Source organism: Enhydra lutris, unplaced genomic scaffold, assembly GCF_002288905.1.
Source record: "Enhydra lutris kenyoni isolate GAN:26980312 unplaced genomic scaffold, ASM228890v2 scaffoldscaffold31, whole genome shotgun sequence".
Lineage (NCBI taxonomy): Eukaryota > Metazoa > Chordata > Mammalia > Carnivora > Mustelidae > Enhydra > Enhydra lutris.
The window spans coordinates 8,147,159-8,169,683 of NW_019154115.1; the positions used below are offsets into that span (position 1 = coordinate 8,147,159).

At 36.4% G+C, this 22,525-nt stretch overlaps 1 protein-coding gene across 2 annotated transcripts in view; it reads left to right on the forward strand.

Annotated features, from left to right (window-relative positions):
• LOC111153260 (unc-13 homolog C) overlaps positions 1-22,525 on the forward strand; it is a 574,799-nt gene that overhangs the window by 480,723 nt on the left and 71,551 nt on the right. For both annotated transcript variants that reach the window (XM_022512170.1, XM_022512169.1), the window contains 4 exons: positions 989-1,077; positions 6,269-6,418; positions 11,318-11,441; positions 19,206-19,262. In XM_022512170.1, the coding sequence (XP_022367878.1) occupies positions 989-1,077; positions 6,269-6,418; positions 11,318-11,441; positions 19,206-19,262 (420 nt within the window). The remainder of the gene's footprint in view (positions 1-988; positions 1,078-6,268; positions 6,419-11,317; positions 11,442-19,205; positions 19,263-22,525) is intronic.

Below are 22,525 nucleotides of genomic sequence, written 5' to 3' on the forward strand. Positions count from 1 at the left end.
AACACACTTAATGAACAGAATACGTTTCTAAAGTGCTAGTAGAGTTTCAGTTGATCCTGAACTTTAATTACAAAAAATATTCTGTCAGTTAATAGATTGATGTATTTGTTTATGTTTATGCATAGTATAGGTTTTTTTTGTAATCGTTAACATTATTTTAAGAACTTAAACCAAGTAAAAAGAATAGGTGCCTTTTAAAGTTTGCATTGGAAAAGTAAGCTTCAGATACGTTATCTTGATTTCATTGTTTTTTCTTTTGACCCTAAATTTGCTCAAAAGTTTAACTTCATACTATAAATATTTGAATTCTTAAAGAAAAATGAAAACAAAATGAGAAACACTGCATCTTGAATTCTGAACTGGAAATTGGCATTGAGGAAGAAAAGTCAGTCCTATCACCTCAGAGAAACATTGGAGTACTTGGATAATTTATTTTTCCTATTCTTTTAATTTCATAGTTAGACAATATAGTTAGACAACTATGAAGTTGCCTTCATAGTTGAAGGCAAATATAAAAATGCCTTCAAATAAGCTACAATGGAACACTCAAAAATTATTTTTTCTTACTGTTTTTTAAATTTGTAATGGGCCTATGTATTTACAGGGATATTAAAGATTGAAATACATTTTGAAGCAACATGTGTATTTGACTAATGTATGATATGATATGTTTTCAAAGTTATGAAGTGACTGTGTTCCAGAGGTTATCTTGTCATGCCTTGCATCCCATGGCTGTAACCAAAAAGGCTTTGCTATGTAGTTCTTATTTCTATGCATGCCATGCATTTTGATCAATTTTTTTTTCATATATATCGAGAATTTCCTAAATTTTTCACTTGAATTCAAAGATCGAAAAAAAGGAACGGAAAGAAGGTATATATGTTCTGTTGTTTGAAGTTTGCCTTGTAACAAGCAAAACACTTGTAGGAGAAACAAAAGCATGCTTTCTCAAAACTCCAGAGTAATACTGTTTATGGTCTCCCTGCAGCTAGATCCTGAAGCTAGTACTATTCTGAAAGAACTTCAGGTTAAACTCAGTGGGGTTCTGGATGAGCTCAGCATCACTTATGGTGAAAGGTAAGTGACCTGAGTAGTTACTAACCAACTGTGTTAGGTTTCAGCTAATAGTAATCATGCTTTCAGTGCTGTTTCTCTCCTTTGACAGGTAAATCCATTTAACTTCAAGAATCTATCCAGGCATTAGCTCATCTGACCAGTCTTTCACAACTGCACAATAACCTGATGTCTTGCTACATGTTCCCCAGAACTCGGTGTAATCCTTCAGTTGGGTAGCACATACAACACTACGCTTTAAATTCTGATTTACTTGCCTGTCTCCCTGACTTTGCTGGTATACTTCTTAAGGGCAAAAACCACATCCCTCATTCCTACATGAAATTCTATGGGGCGCCTGGGTGGCTCAGTGGGTTAAAGCCTCTGCCTTCAGCTCAGGTCATGATCCCAAATCCTGGGATCGAGCCCCGCATTGGACTCTCTGCTTAGCTGGGAGCCTGCTTCCCTTCCTCTGCTTGCTTCTCTGCCTCCTTGTGATTTCTGTCAAATAAATAAATAAATCTTTAAAAAAAAAAAACAAACCACATCCCTCATTCCTACATGAAATTCTAGTGTTTAGAGTTTAGCAATTGGCTGTTGAAAGAAAAGGGAGGGAGGGAGAAAGACACGGAGAAAACCTTTACATACAAAAGAAGACTGACTTGCCTTTAGGCCATTTATATCGATGTAGTTGAACTTCCAAATAACTGAATCTAACCCCATAACCTAATTAAGTCAGGGTTCTATGTTTTAGGTCTTAGGAATCTTAATGTAATTACCCCATGGGAGAGTACTGGCAAATTCTTTTTTCGTATTTTTAAAAAATTAACTTTGTTTGTCTATAGTGTGGCTCTAAAGAAGGGACAATTCATCTGAGATAAACTTCACTTTGGTCCTATATGAAAAGGCCATTATATCATCATCAAATGTTAAAATAGAAAAGCAAACACATCTTTGGAGAGGTTTATTAATTTCATATAGAATTTGCTTTAAATATTAGTTCAATAAATGTTGACTTATTGTGTTCAGTTCTCAAGTGACACTATAAAAATTGCTCTAATGGTGAAGGCTGGCTATCTCTTTGAACACCACTCATTATTTTTTAATGAATTTTGGAAAGATACATGCTTAATAAACATTTATTGATTAGATACGCTACATTTATATCAGAAAGACTGAAAAGAAAAAGACACTAAAAGCCTCATGTAGATTTTTTCAAATATAGCAATTATGCAAAGTTAAAAAAAATCCCATACTGGTGTTTTCTTTATTATCAGGGGGATGTTCATTGTCTTTATACAGCCCACCTTCACAGGTGACGAGCCAGAGATAGCCTAATGCATTGAGTGCAGGGTGACTGCTCTGCCTTCTGTTTCGTGTTGTTAGCTGAACTGGATGAGTCTGCTTACTTCGCCTAGATGTTAATAAGCAATTTGAAGGTTCTGTTTACCTGGAGGTGGAAATGTAGACATTGTCCCAGAGATATGGGAGCTCTTTGGCTCTGACTCGAGTGACACCTAGTTGATGGGGCCTTTGGTCAGCCAGTTCAGCCTTACCTCTCTTCATTGTAGTTGTGAATTAATATGTGGTTAGCAAAAGACTGTTGCCTTCAGCTGGGAAGGCAAAAATAGAGGTTATTTAGCAAAGTCAGGGAAAATAAAAAGGTGTCAGGGAGAGCAAGGGGTGTTCAGAACCTCCTGGGAAATAAGATGACTAAACAGAATAGTAATCAGAATAGAAATAGAAAAAGTATATTCAAATTACTTTCTGTAAATAGTCAAGTCATCCTTAGGAAAAAATAGTTTTTAAAAAAATTTTTGTTTTGTTCTGTTTTGTTTAATGAAAGGGAGTTCAGGTTACAAAGGCTGAAATAGGAATTATGATTTAAAAAATTTGAGCAAACTTCAGTTATGAAATAAGGAATGGTGCTCTTAGAAGGGCACTGGAGGTATTTTGCTCCTATGAAGCCAGCTGTTTTAACCTAGATATTGAAACTCCTCGTTACCCTGTACTATGGCTTCATTGTTTTTTAAAATATAGGAAAGAATTTAATATTTTGTGCAATTAGGGCTAGGATTATTGGAATAAACAACCCAAATGTCCTGATTTTCTTATAAAAAGAATGATTATTATATATCTGTTGTTATCCATTTATTTCTCACACAACCACCTAGATCTACGTCACACACACACACAGGGTGGGGAGCAAGTCTGTAATGCTCAGGGCAACCATGCTGTTAAGTCAAACCAGATCATTTTAGTCTGAATCTACCCTCTTTAGAGTCTTAATTAGCAGCTTAAAGCTTTAAAATTAAGTGCATAATTAATTGTCCCAAACCTATTTTATCTGGTGTTCTTAAAACCCACAATTAAATAATCCTAGTGTATGTTGCTGGGAGGATAATTGCACATCACAGGACAGCCAGTGCAGACCCAAATCACACATCTGAAACCTGGGTTTCTGGGTTCTTGACACGCTCACGGGGTACCCACTTGTGACTGAAACTAAGTGATGTCGTTTCAGTGATATATTAAAGATGTTCGTAAAGATGTTCGTACATTTTTCAAAACTGGTGCCACTTCAGTTTTTGATTACACTTTGGACTTTGGCTTTTGGTTTACTACATTTCTTTTAATGATGCCTTTGGTACCAGGGGCTAGCTGGGTTGCATAAAGAATTCAGGAACATTTCCTAGGAATATTCCCTTTAGTATTTGGTTTCATGAGTGCTCACAAAATCCATCAATATTACCTGGTACCACTTTTATTCAAGCTGATTACTAAAGACCTCTCCAACTAAAAAGTGGATAGAGAAAAAGTATTTTGGACAAATTTACCAAAAATTGATTCACCCTGAATTAATGCTAAGATAAAATGCCATTATCTCTGATACACTGATAACCCTTCCTCTACATATGTGATCTCACACACACAGAGCTGGCTTCCAGTGGGAGTTCACCTGTTGGAGGAGAACTCATTTAAGCATTCTTGTAACATAACTGTCATACCTTCTGCTCAGTCTGTCCTCCACCCTAATACACTGATTTGAGAATCAGTGCAAAAGAAAGTAGCTATTTCAAAGGTTATTATTACTATAGTCAGCAGGACCATTGATGACCCAGTGGGAATCAAACTAGTTCAGATTTTCCAACATTATGTACCTTTCTTTTCTATTGTCCCAAGTATTTACCACCTCAGTCCTCAATAAATACACACACTACCACTTAAATTTCTCACCTTCTCCACCATGCCCAACACTACCTTCCTCTATAACCACTGCCTGACAAAAATCCAAAGGCAGGCCTAGCCAAATCAAAGCCAAATGTTCACACATCTGGATTCCTTTGGACCTGAGTCTGAAAGAGACACATAGTATTTTTAAATATTTGTAGAATGCATGTATGCATTGATAAATATTTATATTCTTTCTACTTAATAATGGAAACACTATATAGTGAAAATTCCTAAACTTCTTTATAAAATTTTAGGAATTTGTACAGTTGGATACTTGTCAAATAATATGAACCCTATAACCTTTGTGTGTGGAGAAAGAAGAAAGGGACAGACTTGATTGCAGTACTTTATAAGATGGACTCTTCCCTTTTAATTATCAACATTCTAGTGACAGAACTGTTTCCCAAGCTTTCATTTATCTCCATTCTCCTAAATGTTTTTTTCCCTGCCTGCCTGTATATCTGTTATAATTACTCCTCTTGTTGGAAATACGAAGGTGACAGACAAAATAGAGGAATGGTGGCAATGATGAGTCTCCATTATTTAAATTGCTTATTTTGTGCCAGTTACTTTTGTAAGGGATATAAAGGATGAAAAATAATGCTAAATATTACTCTTCACAGAGTTATTTAGATTCTCAGAGTGGTAAGGTAATAAAAGTGGGTGGAAGGAGGAGAGTCCTTGATACATTCAGCCATTTTTTTCTTGAGCAACCTCTTTGTTCATCTTGTTCCATGGTGTGGCTATATAGCACTAAAAGAAGGGAAAAAAAAAAGTCCCTGCCCTTGTGAAGTTTATATTCTATTTGGGCAACAGGCAATGAACAAATAAAGAATAAAGAATATGCAATGTGTCAAATAATTACTATAACACACACACATATATATGCATGCATGCAATTAAAAAAAAAAAAAAGAACTGCAAGGGAATGGTGAATGATAGAAATGTCATTTCAGATTGAGTTCAAAAAGACCTCTCTAAGGACCTCACATTGGGCATATGCCTGAAATAATTGAGGTCAAGAGACCCATAAGAAATTTCATGGAGGAGGGAACATAATAGTGGCCATGAGGTAAGAGTGTCCTCAGAGAATTCTAAGAACACTAAGATTTAGGATACTTTATAATGATTTGCTAGTGGATATTGGGTATGAGAGAAACTCATTAGACTTCTAAGTGGAAAGTTTTTGTAGGCTTGGAGCTCACATTAGAAGTCAGGTCCTGATGTGTTTTGGAATTACCAGTATATTGATGGTGTGAAAGCCATGAAACTAGATACAATTGAAAAAAAACAAAAAACAGAAACTCTATTTGATGGAGAAATGGAGTGATCCAATTATCAAGCATAGAGGATTACAGTGTAGGGTTGCCAGATGAAATATAGGATACACACAATTAAATTTGAATATCAGATAAATAGTGGATATATTTAGTATACATATGTCTGAAATATTGCTTGGGAAATACTTGTACTAAAGAATAATTCATTATCTGAAATTCAAATTACCTGGGTATCTTGACTTTTCATTTGCTAAGTCGGGCCGCCAACTCCAGTTGTTAGAGGTCAAGTAATAGAGAAAGAAGCATAGCCAATGAGGTTAGAGGGAAACCAAGAGTCCCAGATACCAAGTGAAGAAGGTGTACCTACATGCCGAGAATCTTTCAAGAGCAGTCATTTTTCCAAACAATGCTCAGAGGAATATCTCAACTATTACTGTGAGAGATGGGGGTCGCATGAACCCCCACTCCAATTAATTCAACCCAGAGAGCATTCCTTTTATCTGCTTTATATATATGGGTCCCAAGTAAGATTCCCTCCAGCAAAATTTTTTGCAGCTGAACCAGAAGTCTGAAGACTAAGCAGCAAGGGAATTCACACCATTTGGAGCCAATCAGACTCCTCAGAGTTGAATTAAACCGACACAGACAAAGAAGTCATAAATGCTTGCTTTTATTTCAGAATTTATATTCCTTATTTTTAGTTTCCAGCTTATCATTGAAGAGTGTATAAAACAGATGAGTTTTGAACTAAACCAAATGAGAACAAACGGAAATACTGCCTCAAATAAGAACAATGCAGCAATGAATGCAGAGATTGTACTAAGACCCCTCATGGACTTCTTGGACAAAACGTAAGTCTTCCACCTGGTTTTCTCTTTAACCACTACCCTAAATTTGATTGATATGGGGTTAAGGAAAAAGTTGTTTTCCTCTACATAAGACAGTTTTAAAAAGTTTTCTACAAAAATATAATAATTCATTAAAAAGGAAAAGACTTCTAGTTCATTACCTGATGGGAAAAAAGTACGAATGACTTCGTGCAGGAAAGGAAAAAAATGGAGAGGAAATAAATACTGGTAACCAATGAGTATGGTGTTCTGAGGGGAAGGAGCGTTAGGATTTGATGCTCCTCAGATAAGACATTGTTTTGCATCCTCTTGGACGTCAAAAAAGACTGGGTTAAGTCCAGAATGTCTGATTTCATGTCACAAACCTGAAGAAGAGAATAGCACAAATACGACTAGAATTAATTCAGCTCAGAGACAAGTTGAGTGCCTGACTCAACCTTCAATAATTTATTAAGTACCTATCTTTATCAAATTTTATTCTAGGCCCTAGGTAGTGATGAAAAAGAGAGTCAACGTCCCTGAGTGATGGAAATGATGGTCTCAGAGCAGTGGAAAAGCAGACCTTTGTGACCAACTAAGACAGTGTTCTTAACCAAAAATTCTTGTTTTTTAATGCTTCTACTAAGTCCCTACTCTTAGTAGCTCTAATTTTATAAGTTTGGAGTAGGGTCTAGGCACGTACATTTTAAAATGTGTCCGCAATTGGGAACCAATGATGTAAAACAACCAGAGACATGTTTTCTTTCTTTTTTTTTTTTTAAGATTTTTAAAAATTTAATTTTTTCAGTGTTCCAAAACTCATTGTTTATGCACCACACCCAGTGCTCCATGCAATACGTGCCCTCCTTAATATCCGCCACCAGGCTCACCCATCCTCTCATCCCCCACCCCTCCAAAACCCTCAGTTTGTTTCTCAGAGTCCACAGGAGACATGTTTTCTTAAACAGTGATACTTAGCACCAAACTGAGGGTAGAAAAGTAAAAAAAAATTCGAAAACCTACCAAGGGACCAGTGTTATACATGGTAGTTTGCACATGTTACCTCATTTAATATTGTTGCAGCAAATTAATTCATACCAAAGGGACCAAGATAAATAAGGATACAGTACCTGTCTTTAAAGAAAAAGACAATAAAGAAAGAATTATTAAGGAGGACGTATTCTATAACTTACATTTTAATTCCATTTCCCTTCCCTTAAAGTGTTACTGCATAAGCAAGACTAATGTTCTTATGACTTTAATTTTAATATTTGGTAGACAAATTAAGTTTTCTGTTCTTTATGAGAAAATATCTAGGAGATAGCTTAGCAGAAGGGAGGTAGGCAAGTGATGTAGAAGAAAGCCTTCTTCACTTCCTTAGTTTCTTAATGTATACTTTTACCATCTAATTTCCTACACAATCCCTTCATGTTTTTACTGTATTAGATGGCTCTTTTCTCTGGCCAATATGGAATCAAATCATATAAACATACCACCATTTTGTCAGGAGTGTGATAGTGAATGGAGAGCAGGACAAAACAGTGCCAATTCTCTTAAAACTCCTACTGGAAGAATGCCTTCTGGTTTTTTGACCTCCAGCAGCAGTTTGGAGACATGTCATTTATCATTAGCAAAGCTACGTATTTTTGTATATATTGTAGCCAAACATTATAGAACATACAGAAAGTTCTAACTTAATATAGTCAACTACTAGCTGAGAGACCTTGAATCCATTTCACCATCTGTAAAATGGGGCTGATACATAAAGTCAGTGGACCTTTTTTCTTCAGTGTATTTAAATTATTTTAATTTCTGTTTCTATTTTATTTCTATTTCTAGTTTTATTTAATTTTCTACTTAGAATTATACGTCATTATATCATCTTCTATATAACTTTCTAATTCATAGGAGAAAGGGACAGTATATAAAGATACAAAAAAACCTTTGAGCTTTAAAAATTTGTGAGAGATTAAAATTTTTGGAATGAGACATGAGGCATAAAGAGTTGCAGAAATTCTCAGAGCTAATAAAAAATGTGTAACCCTAAAGCCATTTGTTAGGGGAGATTTTTAAAAGTCAGATATTATTCTGTTCTCAGGGAACCAACAAGTTAGACAGGAAAAATAAACACAATAAGGTGTAAGTTTTAATTCCTTGTTCAGATCATGGATAGGTATTCCATTTGGTTGGATCTTTCCAGGTGGATAGGACTTAGAGGCATGGAAATGAGGGACAGGGATTTCGGGGGAGCGAGAACACCTGGATATGGTTTTCATAAAAATCTGATCAACTGTATGACAACAAATTCCTATTGCCAGCTGGTATACATGGCATTTGAAAATTGTCGGGTTGATTGGTCTGTGGTCAACCAGCCTAGATAACTCTGTTTCCAAAATATAGGCTTTTCAGCTTGCCTTATGCTGTTGGTTAACTCTGACTAAATTAAGGAAGCAGTTGCTAGATCTCCTGTTTGTTCATTTAAAATGACTAATAAAGGGCTGGGAGTCTTCAAGGTAGCTTTGAGAAAAATCCCCTTAGAAATCGTGTTATGTTACAAATGTACAGGTTCTCTAAATATAACATCTTATTTCTTTATGTTTCCATTTCTTCACCAAGACCTCCCCACTCTATAAAGCAAGCTGTAAACTCTTTGACCAGCTGGCAGAAATCCCATGCAGAGCCGCAAACAGGTCAAGGATTTTATACCTGTTCGCTCAATTCCAGTCTCAGCCGAGTTAGCTGGCATGCCAAGTATATGAGCGGACCATAAAAACAAGGTCAATTCTTAAACTCAGACCTTTTGAAAATGGAAACGACACGTCTGCTACAAAACTGGCAGATTCGTTTTGTCTCAAATTACCCTAGGGATGTCTCTGAGATTAGGTCCTGTCATTGGGCTATGATCCATCTGCTCGTTTCTACCCTAGGTCCATATCGTGGCTGCTGCCCTCCAACGGTGTTATGCAAAAGAGCGGGGCTACACGTTCCACAGCTGTGCACAGGGGCCCCGTCTTTCCTCTTCATCCAAAGGGGGCTCTTCTGCATTTTCATATACTAGGGATCTGCATATAGTAGTGTCAAGTAATTCTACATAAATATGTATTTGGGAAATCTTTCCCTTTGCCTCTCACATGTCACATGCCTTTATATATTAATCACATGCATTTAAAATAATAAATTCTGTCTCTTTTAGAAACCAGAATTCAAGTTGTAATTTCTTTACTAATTTTTTTTTAAGATTTTTTTTTTTTAATTTATTTGACAGAGAGAAATCACAAGTAGGCAGAGAGGCAGGCAGAGAGAGAGGAGGAAGCAGGCTCCCTGCTGAGCAGAAAGCCCGATGTGGGGCTTGAACCCAGGACCTGGGATCACGACCCGAGCTGAAGGCAGCGGCTTAACCCACTGAGCCACCCAGGCGCCCCTCAAGTTGTAATTTCTAAGTCCAAAAGCACAGAGTACGGGCAGCGCTATAGGGGGTTTGAGGCTCTCCTCAGGCTCTCTGCGCAACAGGTTTGATTGGCTTTTATTAAAGGCGCCTCAGAGAGTTCAGTGTCCTATTACAGCACATTCAGTAAATGTCTGTGCAGCTCTGGGACTTCACAGACTGCTGGGTCTTCATACAGTAACGTATTTGCCCAGGGCAGCAGGGGGGCATTGGACGACACCCTGAATTCGGAGGATGTTTCAGGCCTCACGTACTAGCTTCACTTCTTGGACAAGTACCCTAACTTCTCAGAACCTGTTTTTGGATTATAAAATGGGTATAGTAATAAACAAAAAAAAGATCTGCCAGAAGAGGTTTTTAAACTAAGGCGTCATATAAAAATAGGTGATGTTATTGTCATTCTCACGCTGAGAAGAATTTGTAAGAAATATACATTTAAACCGATTAAAGCTGGTAAATTTGGAATCTTCAAAACTGAACTTAGAGAAACAGAACAGATTAGTAGTTGCCAGAGGTGAGGGGGGGGGCGGTGTGGGGAGAATGGGTAAAAGTAGTCAAAAGTTAGGAACTTCTAGTTAGAAGATACATAAGTCGTAGGAATGTAATGTAGAGCACGATTACTATATTAACAATATTTTATAGTATATTTAACAATTGCTGAAGGTAGGATAGATCTTCCAAGAACTGTTAACTGTCTGAGGTCATGGATGTTAACTACATTTACTGTGGTAATCATTTTACACTATATATGTATGTCAAATCATTACGTTATACACCTAAACTTACAAAATGTTCTATGTTCATTGTCTATCCGTAAAACTGCAACATAAGTAAAGCTGGTAAGTTTTGCCTCTTGAGTAAAATTACATGCATCTTTTTTATGTTGGAACAGTGTCAGGTAGTGAAGAAAGCATGTTTCTTTGGTGTTTGGCCTGTATCATGAATATGGGGTATGTAGTAAATAGAAGTTAGGAATGTGGATGAAAATCACATACGTTGGGGGCCTTGATGTCAATTTAGGAAACAATTTAAGCGGAGAGAGACCCTGAATTCATTTTCTACCAAATAGTAAATTGTCAAATATATGTGTTGAAACATATATTTGATATTATGTATTTTGTTCGATAAATGAAATTTAACATTTGAAAATTATAAAGGCCTATTCATATATTTGAAATCCCAGGAATTTATTCCAAGATTTAAAATCCCAGGATCCCAGGGTATCCTGGGATCAAGCCCACATTGGGTTCCCTGCTCAGCAGGGAGCCTGCTTTTCCCCCTCCCTGTGCCTGCTGCTCTGCCTACTTGTGCGCTCTCTCTCTCAAATAAATAAAATCTAAATCAGTCAATCAAACAATCAATCTCAGTATTGAAAAACTTGAATTTCTGATCAATAAAATAAGTTGATACTCTCCTATGAGGCTTTTAAATGATTAAAAGTTTTATTTTAAGTGATTATATGTTTTGCTTTATTTCAGATTAAGTCTCTCAGCAAAAATCTGTGAGAAAACAGTCCTGAAGCGAGTTCTAAAGGAGTTATGGAAGCTAGTTCTTAACAAAATAGAAAAACAAATTGTTCTCCCTCCTCTGACAGATCAAACAGTAAGTATTTAAAACCAAGATTCAATTAAACTTTTTGTTCTAATTTTTATTTTTTATTATTGATGTGTAGTTGACATACAATGTTAAATTAGTTGCAGGTGAACAACAGTGATCTGAAAATTCTATATTCAATGCTCACACAATAAATGTAGTCACCATCTTTTAATATATAAACAGGTTATTAAAATATTATTGACTCTTCCCTATACTGTACTTTTCATCTCGATTTATTTATTTTATAACGAAGTTTGTACCTCTTAATCCCCTTCACATATTTTACCCATCTCCCCACACACCTCCTCTCTGGCAGACACCACTTTGTTTTCTGTATTTATGAGTCTGTTTCCGTTTTTTTGTTTGTTTATTTGATTTGGTTTTTAGATTCCAGGTATAAGTGAAATCATATGGTATTTGTCCCTTTCTGTCTTAGTTCACTTGGCATAACACCCAGTGGGTCCATCCATGTTGTCACAAATAGCAAGATCTCATTCTTTTTATGACTGAATAATATTCCATTATGTGTGTATGTGTATACACAAACACACACACCACATCTTCTTTATCCATTTATCTGTTGGATGGACATTTAGGCTGCTTCCATATCTTGGCTCTTGGAAATAATGCTGCAATAAATATAGAGGTGCATATATCTTTTTGAATTAGTGCTTTCATATTCTTTGGGTAAATACTCAGCAGTAAAATTACAGAATCATATGGTATATCTTTTAATTTTTTGAAAAACCTCCATACTGTTTTCCATAGTGGTTCCCCCAAATTACATTCCTATCAAGCAAAATCAAGTGCGTGTGGATTCCCTTTTCTCCACATCCTCACCAATAGTTCTTATTTCTTGTCTTTTAGATTCTAGTCATTGTGACTAGAGTGAGGTGATATTTCATTCTGGTTTTAATTTGCCTTTCCCTGATGATTAGTGATGTAGAACATCTTTTCATGTGTCTCTTGGCTATGTGTGTGTCCTCTTTGGAAAAATGTCTATTCAGGTCCTCTGACTGTTTATAATCAAATTACTTAGGGTTATTTTGTGGTTGTTTTGAGGTTTTTCAGGGTTAAGCTTTGTAAGTTTTTCACATGTTTTGGGTATTACCCCTTAACAGATAATATCATTTGCAAATATATCTCAGATTCATTAGGCTGCCTTTGCATTTTATTGATTTGTGTTGCTTTTCAAAATCTTTTTATTATAGTAGTATAGACCCAGTAGTTTTTTTGTTGTTGTTATTTCCCTTCCCTAAGGAGAAAGACCCATAAATATGTTGCTAAGGCCCGTTCCCAAGAGATCACTGCCTGTTATCTTTTAGGGGTTTTATGGATTTAGGTCTTACATTTAATGTTTAATCCATTTTGAGTTTATCTTTGTTTATGGCATAAGAAAGTAGCCTGATTTCATTCTTTTGCATGTAGCTGTCCAGTCTGTCCAACACCATTTATTGAAGAGACTCTCTTTTCCCCATTGTACACTGTTTTCTTTCTTGTTGTAAATTAATTGACCATATAAGCATGGACTTATTTCTGGATAAATAGCATGGATTTATTTCATGGATTGCCATTCTGTTCTATTTATCTATGTGTCTGTTTTTGTGCCAGTGCCATACTGTTTTGATTACTATGACTTGGTAGTATATCTTAAAATCTGGGATTGTGATACCTCAAACTTTGTTCTTTCTCAAGATTCCTTTGACCGTTCAAGTTTTCCATACAAGTTTTGGGATTATGTGTTCTAGTTTTGTGAAAAATGTCATTAGTATTTTGTTACGGATTTCATATAGACTTCCTTGGGTAGTATGGACATTATAATGATATTATTTCTTCACATCCATGAGCATGGTGTATTTTTTCATTTGTTTATACCATCTTCAGAATATAAGTGTTTTACCTCTTTGGTTAAATTTATTCCTAGATATTCTATTCATTCCTCTGGTGCAATTGTAAATGGAATTATTTTCTTGATTTCTCTTTTTGCTACTTCATTATTAGTGTATAGAAGTGTAACAGATTTCTGCATATCAATTTTTTATCCTGTAAGTTTACTGCATTCATTTATCAGTTCTAATAGTTGTTTGTTTGTTTGTTTGTTTGTTTTTGGTGGAGTCCTTAGGTTTTTCCATGTATGTAGTATCACGTCATCCTCAAAAAGTAACAGTTTTACTTCTTCCTCACCAATTTGGATGTATTTTCTTTCTTTTTCTTATCCAATTGTGAAGCCAGTCCTCCAGTGCTGTATCGAATAAAAGTGGTGAGAATAGATATTCTCTTCTTGTTCCTGATCATAAAGGAAAAGCTTTTTTTTCATCTACTGAGGATATTAGCTGTGGGTTTTTCATATATGCCCTTTATTATGTTGTATTTTGTCAAATGCTTTTTCTCTATCTATTGAGATGGTTCTCTTTTTATTTTTTGGACTGTCTTTATCTGGTTTTGGTATCAGAGTAATACTACTTTGGTTTGAAAAGATGCTTAATAATGATACCAGTCTTCCTAAATTTATTGAGATTTGTTTTGTGGCCTACCATGTCATATATCAGTCCTGGAGAATATTCCATGTGCACTTGAAAAAAAATGTGTATTCTGCTGTTTTGAGATGGAATGTTCAGTATATATCTTTTAAATTCATCTGGTCTAATGGATTCTTCAAAGCCACTGTGTCCTCTGATTTGCTGTCCGGATGATTTATTGATGGAAGTGAGCTGTTGCCGTCCCCTACTATTATTGCATTACTGTTAGTTTCTTTCTTTATGACTATTAGTGTTTGCTTTATGCATTTCCATGCTCCTGTGTTAGTGCATGGATATTTACCAGTGTTATGGCCCCTTGTTGGACTGATCCTTTTGTCTTTATGGGATGCCCTCCTTTGACTCTTGCTGTTTAGACTTTGTTTAAAAGTCCACTCTAAGTCCTGCTACTCTAACTTCCTTTTTGCTTCCAATTGCATGGAATATCTTTTTCCATCCCTTCTCTTTCAGTCTTTACATGTCCTTAGGTCTGAAGTGAGTTTCTTGTAGGCAGCATATACATGGGTCTTTTTTATTTTTTATTCCATTGAGTTATCTCGGAGCATTTTGTCCACTTACTTTTAAAGTACTTACTGATAGGTATGTACTTACTGCCAATTTGTTGTTTTCTGGTTGTTTTTGTACTTCTTCTTTGTCCCTTTCTTCTTTTGCTCTCTGTGGTTCAATGGCTTTCTTTAGTGTTACACTTGAATTTCTTTTTATTTAGTGTGTATATCTTAGAGGTTTTGATTTGTGGTTACCATTGAGTGTATATAAATACCAAATGTTAAGTTGGTGGTCACTCAAGTTTGAACACATTCTAAAAACACTAAATTTTTATTCCCCCACCTCTACATTTTGTTAATGATGTTATATTTTAAATATTTTTATTTTATATATCCCTTGACCTATTTTGGGTAGATAGAATTGATTTTGCTATTCTTATGTTTTAATCTCCATACTGGTTTTATAGGTGATTAATGTACTACCTTTACTACAGTTTTACTTTTATCTGTGAATTTTTTTCCTTTCATAGTTTTCCTATACTTAAGCCTTTTTGTCTACTTAAATAATTTAACATTTCTTCAACACTTCAACATTTCTTATAAGACTGGTTCTGTGGTGATAAACTCCTTTTTGCTGGGAAACTATTTTTTTTTTCATTCTGAATGATAACCTTATCAGATAGAATATTTTTCACTGTAGATTTTTTCCTTTCAGCACTCTGGCCTGCAGTTTCTGTTGAAAATTCAGCTGGTAGCCTTACAGTGTTTCCCTTGATGTAACTATTTTCTTTTCTCATGATGCCTTATCTCTCCTTAACATTACATTTTGCCATTTTAATTATCACGCGTCTTGTTGTGTACGTCCTTGGTTTCATCTTGTTAGGTAAGGGCTTTCTATTCTTCCTGGGCCTGGATGTCTGTTGCCTTCCCCGGATTAGGAAATTTTTGAACACCCTTCCCTCTCTCTTCTCTTTCTGGGATGCCTAAAATTCAAATGTTATTACTCTTGATGGTGTTATTCTTGGGTTTTACTTGATGCTGTTCAGCTTGGTTGCTTTCCGTGACCCTGTCTTCCAGATTGCTAATCCATTCTTCTAGTGTATGTTTCACCTCAGTTATTGTATTCTTCAGCTCAGACTCTTTTTTATATTTTTTATCTCCTTTTTGAAATCCTCATTACATTCATTGACTCTTTTTTCAAATCTGTTGAGAATCTTTATGACCGTTACTTTGAAACCTTTATTAGGCACACTGAATAGTTCTGTTTAGATCTTTTCTGTGCCTTTTGTCTTATTCTTTCATTTGGGACATATTTTTCTGTCTCCTCAGTTTGTCTAACGCAGTGTTTGTTTTTGTGTATTAAGTAGGTCACTGCCATTTCGTGGTTGTGACAGTTGTGGCCTTGTAGAGATGTCCCATGGTCCCTTGTAGCACAGTCTCTTCTGGTCACTAGAACCAGCAGGTATAGGGTTGTTGCCCTGTGTGGGCTGTGTGTACCCCTCTGTTGTGGCTGAGGTGTGACTGCTGTGAGCTCACCGTTGGGTGGGTGGGGCCAGCACGCATCCTAGATAGCTACTATTGGACTCTGACAGCTTCTTGCACAGCAAAGGGCAGTGCTTGCTCCCTGTGCAGCCATTTAGAGGTCCAGCTGCAGGAACGATGGACATGCTCGTGTGTGGGGGTTATCTCCCATTCCAAGAGCAAGAGCCAGTCTAGAGGGGCACTGGGCCAGGGCATGTTTGCTGGCAAGGTAGATAGAGTTTTAACACTGACTCCCACAAGTGTCTGGCTATTCTGGCTGGGGAGGACAAGAAAATTTGCACCTGCCACTTTTATTTCCAGAGAAATCTGCAGATGGCTGACCCTCTGGCACACACCCGAAAATTAGTCAATCAGCCCTCCTGTATACCCTGGGCACTTTTTCAAACTACTGCCTCTGTGGTCCTGACCAAGTTATTTAGCTTGCTCTCTCTGTAGGAGCAGGACTTGGTTACCTATCACCTTCCAGGGCTCCCAGAGTTAAGCCTTGCTAATTTTCAAAGCCAGGTGTTATGTGGACTTCTCTGCCCTCTGTGGGTCCCCAGCGCTAAGGGTGCCCAGTGTGGGGTCTGATCTCCTCACTTCTCTGACCTGTGACATCTCTCCTATTTGCAGTGAGTCACACCAGGTGTTTGGTTCCTGATTGTGTCTCTGCCCCTCCTACCCTTTCCGATAGGGACTTTTCTCTATGACTAGCTTTGGAAGATCTGTTCTGCCAGTCTTCAGGTTGTTTACAGAGTTAGTTATATAGAGGTAGTCATTTCCTTGGTGTGTCCGTGGAAGGAAGTGATCCTCCTGTTCCATCTTGTTCCTCTCTCCCTTGGTCACACTTTTAGTAACCCATCTAATTGTACTTTAGTGAATGATTTTCATCCAGCTAAAATAACGATTAAATCCATTTTGGGAAAAAGTCTTCAGCAAACAGTAACTAAACAACGACCATTCAGATGACATTTTCCTATACAAATCAATTTGAAATAGTGTCGGTAGCAGTCAAATTTCACAATTCCTTGACATTCAGAACTTCATTTTTTGGGAAAAAGAAAGTATGAAAGTTTAACTTACAGCATTATCTGGTCTATACACATAATTTTTAAACTTAATTTTACTGTGAAACCCCACGGAAATAAATTTTGGATAGAATACCCGCACTGTGCTTTTTTCTAAAACATTATAGTTTAAGAGGATAAATCCAACACTGCTATAGGGAATATTTTTCTCCTTTCCATTTTATTTTCATCTATTACCTTTCCACTTGAAGGTTAATAGAGGAGACGCCTTTTACTGGGTTCAAAGAATATGACTGTATCATACTTAGTGAAATAAAAAGGAACCAGAAAGCTCATTTGGGAGCAAAGTTAGGCAGTGGTCAAATGGATGCACACAGTACCAGGTATCTCAGTTCACATATCCTGAATCAAACAACAAAAAAGAAATAACCTTAGCATGCACATATTATGGAATAAGTATTTTTTTTCTGTGACTGAGAAATATAAGTTGATGCAAATAATGAGTAATTATAAGCTAAACTCGAATGTTTTGACACCATTAATTGTGCAGACTAAGTCCATATTTCATGAAATTCTATAGGAATTGTTTTCTTATAAAGTGTTCAGAGATGCAAAGATTCATGTTTTTGTTGATTTCCTGCCAGCAAGTGATAAAATCTGTTATAGCCTACACACATATGGAAAGCCAAATTACATACATACATGCACGCTTGATTCTGCTACATTTCTGTAACACCCATTAGCTCTAATGGAATTGGGAGCAGCGGGAATGGCCTCAGTATAATCTAGAAGTTGAGTTGGTTGATGTATAAATTTTCCTAGGTGGGAGGCTCTGAAATATAATAGAAGACCTATAAATTCAGCAGAAAAGGAAAGGACACTCAGCTAAGCTACTACATGGTGGTGGAAGGCACACTTGGACATGGTTCTTCTACCCAAACAGATGAAGCTTGTATGGCTCTCACACAGGGAAGGCTGCCCTCCCCCTGCTGAGAGTTCCAGTTGTATGAGTATTGCCCCAGCCCACATTTGTACTCCTTTGTTTGGGTTATTTATTATTTTGCATTTCTACTACCCCACTGTGGCAGCCATCAATCAGCTCCCTGTGTGCCATACAAGATATCTCCCAAAGTAGCACTTCCTGTTTTTGATCACTCATTGGTAATAAAATTGCATAAGCTTTGACTATGCTGCCCATTGCTATTTTGCCCATGAGCCCTATTATTTCCAGAGCACAATTTTGTAGAATGAGGTTTTTCAAAAATACATACATCATGCTATAGTGGAAAGTATATGACATACCATTTTTTCTATAAGGCCTTCCCTAGGATAGCTTACATCACCTCAATTTTCTCTAGCATTGAGTTCTCAAAGCATGAAGCAATATCTGTCACTCATTCATTCACTATGTGTTCTCAGAGCTCTGGTGTGTGCTGGGCACCGTGATGGGGATGAAAATAGGAGCAAAATTAGATGCAGTTGCTGTTCTCGTAAACTTTGTAGTCCTTCATTTCCTAATCAACTCACAGGATCCGCTAAAAAATGAAAAGTATTATTCCAGAATAGCTGATTTTTCCCTCCTGAGAAATATTCTAGGGACTTATAATGAACTTTGTACTGAATTTACTTTTTCCTGCCAGTTTTACCAACAGGCATACCTCTAGTTTTCATTCTAGTAGTGCTGTGGATGGTTTAGTCCTCTGTTCTTCAAGCTTTTCCTGGGACGTTGGCATTCTAGGAAGAGCCTCTGGCTGAGGGGAGAGTTAAGGGGCAGGTCTCTGATAGACTGGACAGCATTGGAAGAGCAGCAGCTTCACCTGCCTCAACTCTATATCTTGAAAGTTTGCATAGATCTATTTGGGGCCAAGTGGAGTGAGGGAGCTGCCTCTACTAAAAATGAATAAATGTTAAAGATCATGGATTAAATCCATGTGCTACATTAAATCAGCTATGTTAGTAGTAATCTGTGTGTTAACTCAGACTTAAAATTCTCAGAAGTGGGATGCCTGTGAGGACAATTATATTGCCAGCAGTACTAGATATCTTTGACCCAATCTGTAAAACCAGTTAAGTGTATATGGCATAAAAGTCACAAGTATAAGAAGGGAAATTTAATTTTCTATTGACTACATTTCTATTGTTACTGAAGATCTTAAGACTGACTGAGTATTCTCTCTCTTTTTCTATGTGTGTCTCTAGGGACCTCAGATGATTTTCATCGCAGCTAAAGATCTTGGACAATTATCCAAACTGAAGGTAATAAGAATAAAGGGATTATCAGTTGTCTGTGAAAGATAATGAGCTAATTACAGCTCTACAAGAAACTATCCTCCCACTAGTAATGGTATCCAGCACGGCAGGACTAAGATGCATGTCTGTGATCTCACAGACAAGCTTTAAGGATGAATCAAGTCAAAAGTTAGAGTCTGAACTTTATGGTTTTCTTTTTTTTCCCCAAAGATTTCTAATACTTTCCAATTGGTAGGACAACTGGGAAATTTTGGCTTTAAGTTAGATCATGTTTTTTTTTCATATATGAAACAGGCTTTGTATGAATAAAGGCAAAATGGAGCGCTTCGTAGAAGTCTAGTAAAGTTTAGAAAAATCTTAAAGGCAAGAAGGCTAGGGTGGAAAAATGAAAAGTTCAAAGCAAACCTTGAACTTGTCAATATATTCAAGCACATTGTAAATGAGGATTTGCTGACTTAATAACTCTGCCCTTTCTTATTGCTCAGATTCACAGGACTGTGCAGTTATGCGGGGAACATCAGCTTCTGTCCTTCTAGAATAGGAACTTGACTGATTAAAATGTATATTGTGCATCTTTGACTGGCTTTTTCACTTAGAATAATGTCCTCTAGGTTCTTCCATTTTGTTGCATTTGGGTAGATTTCCTCCTTCTTAAGGGCCAAATAAGATTACCACATTTTCTTCATCCATTCATTCATCAATGGATGACATACAGGCCAACACTGTGCCTATCGTAGAAGTATGTGTTGCTTTAGTTCCATTTCTTTCTCTTAAAATATAATTCCAGACGCAGACCACCTTAGTTCAAATTCTACCTCAGCTGTTTCCAACACATTGACAAATGACATTGTCATTGCCATGTGTCCATGACACATGGACATTTGACATTGGCCAAAGTATTTAAACTTCTTAATCTTCAGATTTGGCATTTATAAACTGCAGAACATTTTCACACTTGCTTTGTAGGATTTTTGTGAGGATAAATGAGATAATGCATACATTATCTTTGCATGGTAATTGTCAAGATTATGCCACCACCCTATCACAGAGGCTGGCAGCTCAGAGTCCGGTCTCACTGGGATTGTTTTATGTGTATAACACAAAAAGAATAATCCATTTAACTGCATAATTACTTACTGAGACGAAATAGGTGTCCTATAGTTTCAGTACCCCATATTACCCCCTTGCTCAGATAAAAAAAATTGGAAGTCAATAATCCATTTAAAAGACATCACCTAAAATTTCTTCTTAGAGGTGTTCAGTTATGTTGATGGTTTAGAGGAAAGGTCAAAGGTAGATGTTACTCCCACACTATTGCTTTGGATCTTAGATCTTGATCCCTTCCTTTATCCCTCTTATTATCTTCCTGGGATTTATATTCCCTACTTTGAGAAATGGATTTATACAGGGTTGAAATTCCTCAATAAAACCATGAAGGTGAAACAGCATAGTATCTCATTACAAAAGAAATGGTCCTAGATATGCTTCTCGCATCCATGTGATGTTAGAAAACATTCTCCATCTCCCACAGCTTCAGTTTCCTGAGTTGGAAGTCTTATCAGCCAGAACTGTTTTCAGTTCCAAGTGCTAGAAAGCCAGACTAACATAAGCAAGGAAGGAATTTATTGCTACATGAAATTTTATAGCCCTAGATAACTCTGCTTTCCATTACTGCTTGATTAGGAACTCAAAGAATGTTATGGAACCTGGTTAGTATCTCTCGACTCTGTTCTTTCCTTGTGTGATGTATGGCTGTAACAAACCTACCTTTTTATTTGTAAGATGGTTGTCTCTGCTCTATATCTAACATCCTTTGAACTTGAAATGTTGTAAAAAAGAACACCAAGCTTGATGTGAGGAATTCCAACAAATCCCACCAGCACATCCTGGTCTCTGATAGTGTTATTACCACTTCAAAGCCAACCACTGTGACACAGGCTTAACTGACATACCAGCCTATGAGCTGGGGGTGCAGTCAGCTCTGCCTGCATCTTATGAACTCTGAGTGGGGTGGAGATAGCTCCCCAGAGTGCATACATATGCTAGGTGGGAAAAATCAAACAAAACAGAACACATTAGGTCCCTTTGCAGCTTCCAAACTTCAAGACTGTAACAAACTAAAAACAATAAAATGTCCTAAAAGGGTAACTATTATTCAAATTACAGAATAAGGCCTCTATAATACTTTGCAAAATTAAAACTCTGACCATAATAAAGAATTTCAAATTTTCCAAACCATTTTCCCTTATTTTACCAAAATGTCACTTCCATTTTAAATACTTGGTCTTCGCAATATTTGTATTTTAGTTTGAAAGCAGGTTGGGATAAATCCAAAAATCTTAATAATTATCTAACTTACTTAAAGGAATGCAGAGTCAAGGAAAATAGAACAATGAAGGAAATTGTTTTTCTGCATTTGACTACCATTTAGGATTAATCCATTAAAGAAGTATTTATTCAGCCATTTGATACATTACTTTATGCTCTGGAACTTCATAATGTAGATATATTATGTATGCCTAACTTATTACTATTTAATGGGATCAGATTGGCATAATTTTTTGAAAACATAAGTATTTTTAGACAGGTGATAGAATATTAAAACCAATTACTACATCAGAGACTGTAAATTTACTGCAAGCATGCAGTAACTCATTGCCAGGCTCTTTCAGAGACTCCCTTATCTTAATGAGCTATTTTTAGATCTCTGAAATTATTTCTTCCTTAAATTATATTTTTCTATAACAAAGAGTTGAAGCCAGACTGGTTTGTACTTACTTACCCTTAAACATTTCCACCTACAATTTAGTAAACATTTTCCATTACTGTTTGAGTCTCAATGGGTAGTTAATATTCCTATTTTTAAAATATTAAAAGGACACATACGTTTGTGTTGAAAATCCTGTATCAGACAAACATGTAGTGAGATGTCATGGATCCATGGGGCATTGTATACCTTTTTTTTTTTTTCCAAAATCTTCAAAGGAGTATGATTTCATTCAAGGGTATTGAACCCTACAACATTATACTTGAAAGAAGTACAATTCATTTACCAAAAATATATTGAATTCCTAGCAGGTTATAATTGCCAAGATAGGTACTGAAAGACTGCAGACTTGAGTAAGACATAGATCAAGATTATCTTGAGAAAGTCATGGCATCTACCAAATAACAATAAGAAAAGGACTAGAATAGGGTGAGGCACTGGGGATTGAAAAATCTGAGCATTGCACCCAAGTGCCTGACCACTTTTGTGCAACCACTGAAAG